General features: G+C 44.9%; 1 protein-coding gene across 1 annotated transcript; it reads right to left on the bottom strand.

The window, feature by feature from the left end:
• Positions 1-79: 79 nt before the first annotated feature.
• Positions 80-3,501, bottom strand: phox2a (paired like homeobox 2A). The gene is made up of 3 exons (XM_077566061.1): positions 2,876-3,501; positions 2,127-2,314; positions 80-2,045 (listed from the first exon to the last, which is right to left on the bottom strand). The coding sequence occupies exons 1-3, from the start codon at positions 3,096-3,098 to the stop codon at positions 1,554-1,556; spliced, it is 903 nt and encodes a 300-aa protein (XP_077422187.1). The 5' UTR covers positions 3,099-3,501; the 3' UTR covers positions 80-1,553.
• Between the last annotated feature and the right edge of the window lie 2,947 nt (positions 3,502-6,448).

The raw sequence follows: 6,448 nt of genomic DNA, 5'->3' as shown, positions 1-6,448 counted from the left end.
AGGCAGTGGTAATGGATATCAAGGCACCATGCATCCCTCACTTGCAGACACAAAAGAACACGTCATTGAATGCATCCTGTCGTGATTCCATAATGTGATTTATTAGAATAATCAGTAGTGCTATAAGGTCTCATTCACTGCAAGGAAATCAATCTGGAAAGCAATGGCAGGAAAAGAAAAAATAACCAACTTCTATATTCCTAATATTTTATATTACTAATTACAGGATTTACACTCACAAAAAGTTATGAGGAAATTCAAGACTTCCTTAGTGACACATTTAAAAAAATTAATAAATACATTTTTCAGTAGATATCACAGCTGAAGGGGATGGCAACCAAGTACAAAGAGATGATTTTTTTTCTGGAGTGGAGACAGCATATATATGAGACAATAGAACCCTCATCTGACATGATATCGCCATCCTTTCGTTTCACCCTTTTCAGACAAAATTTACCCATCAACTGGAAGTGAGCAAGAGTATCTGACACTTCCTTCAAAGTGAGCTGGAAATTCATCCAAAAAGTCCCAAACAAGTAAAAACCCTGCAGGTCTGTAACAAGTCTTTGAAAGACCATTGGCCGATGCAAAACGGCCTCAAGTTGTTCTCCTTTCTACTTTGTGAACAAAGTGGCGACTGTTTGGTGAGGCAAGGCATGATGGGCTTGAAAGCACCGTGGGGGTCACAGAGGGAGGTCACAGCCTGCGCTTGTTACAGTAAGGAGGGAGGAAGGGATGAACCGAGGGGCTTTCTAATTGGATTGAGGGGCTCCTCTTGCTTGTGCTGGAGCTCTGTGTGGTGAGGAAGTTGCTCAGTGTTTGGACTTCTGCTTAAGACTCGGACCTGACCACCATGCTCATGAAGTTTGACGCTTGGTGCTTGTTTATGTGTCGGAAGGCAAGACTGAGGCTGTGTCCGAATGTCCATCCTTGACCCCTATCCCCTCATTCACTATTTAGTCCCACACTGTATAGTGACCTAATATATAGTGCCTTCATTCTGTTTGGCGATTCGGACAGTCAGCTCACTACCTTCTCCTCGTCGCATATCACGTGACAACCGTACATGTCATGGCGCACCTGCAAATAAATCTTTGACTATTTATTGTTAATAAAAATGTTTTAAAACTGTATTTTGTTTTTCGTTGTGGTACATTTTCAACTAAAAATAATTATTTATTTCAGTAGTTTATTTTAGTTTAGTGTAGCTTCGATTCTCGAGCTGGCGCTCGCGCCATCCCCCGCCCATACTCGCAATGCATTGCGGTCTATATCTACCGGTTGAGTGAGCATCGTGTTCACTACTTTTCAAAGTGCATTGTGGGTAATTTTGAGTGCCCTACATTTGTGCTCCCTGACATTCGGACACCCCTACAAAATGGCGTGAGCCCTGAGTAGTGTCCTATATAGGGAGTAGTGAGCACATTCAGACACAGCCTTGTCCTTCGATATATTTTGAGGTGACTGATGAGGTTTGAGTCAGATTAGTGGTCAATCGTGTCCTGGTTGCTGAGGGAAGAACATCTCCCCTCGAACGTTTCTCCGTCTGTGCTTCAGAAGAGGTTCGTCTTGATGGTGGCGTTGGGTTTTCTGTGGAAGGAGGACAGGACTCCGGCGAAAGGCCCCGTCATACTGTCCGCCGGCTGCCAGGCCTTCAGAATCTCCTGAGTCTGGGCGGCGGGCTGGGCCACGGCCGGGTTGGACGGCCCCAGACCGGACCAGCCGGCCGCCTTGAGCCCCTGCAGCACCGGAGAGGCGGAGGCGTTGACGTAGCCGCCGTTGGCCGGAGCCGGGCTGGGGCTCAGGCTGGAGGGGCTGCCCAGGTTCCCGTTGGCCGAGCCCGGCAGCGAGGCCGTGCTGTCGGGCGTGGGGCTGCAGTTGGATTCTTTGGACTCGTCGTCGTCCGATGAAGATCTGGTCTCGCCGCCTTTCTTCCCCCCGGAACCGGAGCTGCTCGTGTTGCCTCCTGCGCCGGAGCTGTTGGCTTTGGCGTTGGCGGCGCGCTCCTGCTTGCGGAATTTGGCACGCCTGTTCTGAAACCACACCTATAGCACGCACACACGCACGCACGCACGCATCAGTAATGCGGCTTCAGATGGAGGTCAAATCTGAAGCTCTCCTCTCACCTGTACTCTGGCTTCTGTTAGGTCTATCTTCAGCGCCAGCTCCTCTCGGGTGTAAATGTCCGGGTAGTGAGTCTCGGCGAAGACCCTCTCCAGCTCCTTCAGCTGGGAACTGGTGAACGTGGTCCGGATGCGCCTTTGCTTCCTTTTCTCGTTCAGGCCCGAGGGGTCTGAGAAGAACTTGTAAGGGACTATATGAGAGAAGGGGGGAAATGTTTTATTGAGTCAGCGTTTTTAAAAATCAACTGAGATGTCATACTTAAAAAAAAAAAAAAACTAAAAAAAACATTAACATAAAATATTAAAATAAATTACTAAATCGATTTTTTAACATACATGTTTAAAAAATCTAATCTATTGTTCAATAGTTTTTGATCCCACTAGACAAAATAAAATTTTTATCAATTTTATTTCCTACTGCATGCAGTAAATAACTGGCCAAAAGTTGCCTTTTTTTTTTTTTTACTGTATATAGTTAAAAACAACGAACTTTAATTTATAATGAAGTGTTCGCATTAATTTGACGTAATCAAGTTAATTTTCAATTTGAGTTTTATGTATCATTCATGTGGGAAAACCCATGCCTATAACTCAGAAATCAAACATTTGTATTAAAAAAAAAAAAAAAACACATTTACAGTAATTATTTATTCTGCCAAATAAAATCTACAGGCCTCAGATGTATTTATAATTTCCTTTCCCCCTCACGTGCGCCTGGCTGACTACGTCCAAGGTAATTTCTCGGCGTGTACCTGACGAGTACGGCGTGGGCTGGTGATCCCGGAGGGCACCCAGGGTGCAGCTGGCCGTGCTGAGCGGAGTGCAGGCCGGGTTGGAGAAGGGTCCGCTGCGGATGGGGTTGTACTGGAACGAGCTGGCCTGGCTGCACGAGCTGAAGTCCGCGTAGGCCGACGCTTCCATGGCGGCCATGCACGAGTCGTAGGAGTTCAGGTAGGAGTAATCCATTTTATACATGGAGCTCAGCCGGGTGGCGGCACCGGGGCGCTGGGAGTCACTGGATGGGGCCACTTGCTTTCTGCCGTGGTGGGGTGGGGGTTAAGGGGGATGTCGCTCCGGTATCCGCGCACAAGGTCTCCCAAAAAGTCGGCGCGTCTTGGAGTATAGAATCCCGCTGCTTTGCGCGTCTTGCCGCCTCTGCTGCCTCTCGACGCGTTTGACAGCCCCGCTCGCTCGCTTGCCTGCTTATAATAAAGTTGGCAGAGCAGCGCACAATAGCGAGGCGGTGGTCTTGTTTCCATGACAATGCTGGCCCCGCCCACGCGCATTCGGAACACAGCGCAGCCGCGCTGGGCAGCTGCAGCTCCGTCCAAAACCATCGGATTTCGCTTGGCGCCCATTATCGGACAACTCTTAATTGTCGTCTCGCTCACTTTGTTAATCTTAAAACTCTATTATGAAATGATTTCACTTTACTCTTAATTTGACTTTTTATGTGTGCTGTAAATGGCCGGTGCAAAACAATATGAGCACATGAAAAACGATGGTAAAGCCTAACATTGCGTTTTAATTGACACGGTTAAGTTTTATTCATCGCTAATTTCCAGCGATAACTGCTTCCGATATTTTCTCACTAGTGTTGAGAGATGTTAAATAATACAGTTGCCAGTATCAGTCAAACCTGGACATTTACTATTTTTATTAAGGCGTGTAGCCTTCCTACATCCACAATAATGAACATGTCGTTAATTCAACGATCAAAACGGAACTTTCGCGTCTTTGTCAAGGCAGAAAATGTCATACAACTGGATCTCATTAATTGCAAGTCTGTTTCTATAAACACAACTTAAAAAATGGCTACAAATGTATTCGACTCGTTTCATTGGCGCGCACCTCGGCCACATCTCGCAGAACCGTGTGGGGTCTTTACGTGGCGAGGAACATCCACATGACGGTGATTGCCCAGATTAAAAGCTTTGATTTGATTCCGATCACTTTTACGCACGCGTCACGAGATTGCGCGTCACTTTGATGGATGGACGGCACTGACAGAGGGATTGGGGGAGGGGGGGGGCTATTATGAGAGAGAGCGCAGGGGGGGGGGGGGGGGGATGTAGTGGCCGTGGAGACAAGCGTGCAGCCACCGTAAACACATTGACGCCCCATAAATTGGTTTAAGTTTATTGTTTGATGTCATAAACTGTGATAAGTCATATCCCACACCAGCCACGCACACGCACACGCACACGCACACACACACACACACACACACACACACACACACACACACACACACACACACACCTGTACGTAAGTGGTGTAAATGAACAGTCACTCAATGTAGCGTAGCTATATTACGAATTCATTTTGTATTATTCATCCACATTTTTAATATAATTAAAACAAAGTTAATATTTATGTTGTGCATTCACACAATCGTTGCATTCGATCTTTTTTTTTTTTTTTTTTAATGTAGTAGGATCAGGAATGTTGTGCATTATTTGCTCTTTTTTGTGTGTGATCCAATTACATGCATCCAGGATTTAATAATATTTTGGTCACCCCGAACATAATTGCATTATTTAAGAAGAAGAATATCGTAATGATTGAAACAATTGATTTTTTTTTTATTGCCAGATTTGCAATATAAATCATGATTGCGGAGATTTGGTAAACGAATTGGCACTACACGAAATGAATGCATTTAAAACGCGTTAGACCAATCACATTCATGCAATTTTCCACAGATATGAATGAGATATTATGAATTTATTTCTCATCATTTTTGAAAGCTGTATTACTGGCAACGAGTTTTCGGGCCCAGGAGGCCGTCTGAAGACTTCAAAGGTGACTTTAGCGAGACAATTCAACAGTTTCCAAGTTAAACTGCAGGTTCCCCTAAAAAAAAAAAAGAGCAACCAGGAGCGAGCCCCCCACCCCACACTTTTTTCCCTCCCCCTTTAAACTCCATTTAATCCCTTCAAAGCATGGAGGGTCTCTTCCAGGCCGGCTAATCCTCCTTTTTACGGCCCCCACTTTAGCGCAGGGGGAGACCTCTCCTCCGCGGAGGTTTTAACTTTGGACTTTTACATTCATGGGCCCGTTTGACGGAAACAGTAACGTGGATCTTTTTCATTCATGACGTCTGAGTCAACACGGGGGCGACACAATGGGCCCCTGAGAGAGGGAGCTCGGCTATAGGGATTATAGTCGGGGTGGGGGGAGAGTCTCTGATTCACATATTTTTCAGTCCTCCTCTTTAATGTTATGGCATTTTAGTTTGACTGCATGATGCAATTATATCCCGAGGAATATTTGTGTAAGGCTTTTGTGTGTGATGGATGAGTGCGGCCTGCAAATGGACGAGTAAAAGATGGACTGTATGGAAGAATAGGAACCTTGCGGGGAGGTCAGTCCCCGTACATGACGCTATCATGCTCGGCAAAGTGAAGCTGTCACTCAACCTGCCAGGCAGTCGCAGAAGCTAAAAGAACAACACGACGTCGTCGTTATCATCATCATCATCATCATCATCATCATCATCTTCATCATCATCATAGTCGTCGTCGAATGGCAGGAATCTGTTTCCCGCCTCCACACAATTTATGGATAGTCAGGTGGTTCCACAGGTGCAATAGCAATCAAGCGATAAATATCGTGCATGCTTTCATTAGCCAATTCATTAGGTACACCTGCACTATCTGTTTTCATATGGCTGCATCAATAGTCTATACACATTGCTTGTAAAAAATAATGAATCGGCTGCCCACCCTATTGTAATGTTTATTATTGTGGTTGCAGTTTGGATTACACGTCAACTCCTTGGAATATTTCAATATGTCTGTTCCGTTACTAATTCGTTACGTCACCGACAGTATCGGGGAAAACAATGAGTTGTGAAGATTTTTGGGGGCAACATTTGTATTAATCAAGTGGCATGTGCGGACACAATCAACGTTGGATTATTTCATGAAAATGTTTGTATCGGCCTAAAACAAATTTGGGGATTTTAATTATAGGCCTACATTACTTTTGATAACCCAGCCAAGATCGGTGGCATAAACACATTATAGCTGACAAAAATTATGTCAATTAAAAGGCAGGAATTAATTTAGAATTTTGTGTCGGCGGACTCTACAGGCCTCATGCTGCACATTTCCTCAGATTTGTTTATGGTCGTGTGTTTTCTATTCTATCAAACGTATTTCTGACTTAAATATAAAGTCTTAAAAAATAAAGTATAGGATTTACTTTGATGGACTACGGCACGTTTTTTTTTGTTTTTTACGCACGACGCCATAGGAACGGAACTCCGTCGTAAACCCAGGAGGCCCTAATCTGTCAAAAGAGGAGTAAACAGCAATGCA

Source organism: Vanacampus margaritifer, chromosome 5, assembly GCF_051991255.1.
Source record: "Vanacampus margaritifer isolate UIUO_Vmar chromosome 5, RoL_Vmar_1.0, whole genome shotgun sequence".
Lineage (NCBI taxonomy): Eukaryota > Metazoa > Chordata > Actinopteri > Syngnathiformes > Syngnathidae > Vanacampus > Vanacampus margaritifer.
This window is presented reverse-complemented; position numbering and strand designations above follow the sequence as displayed.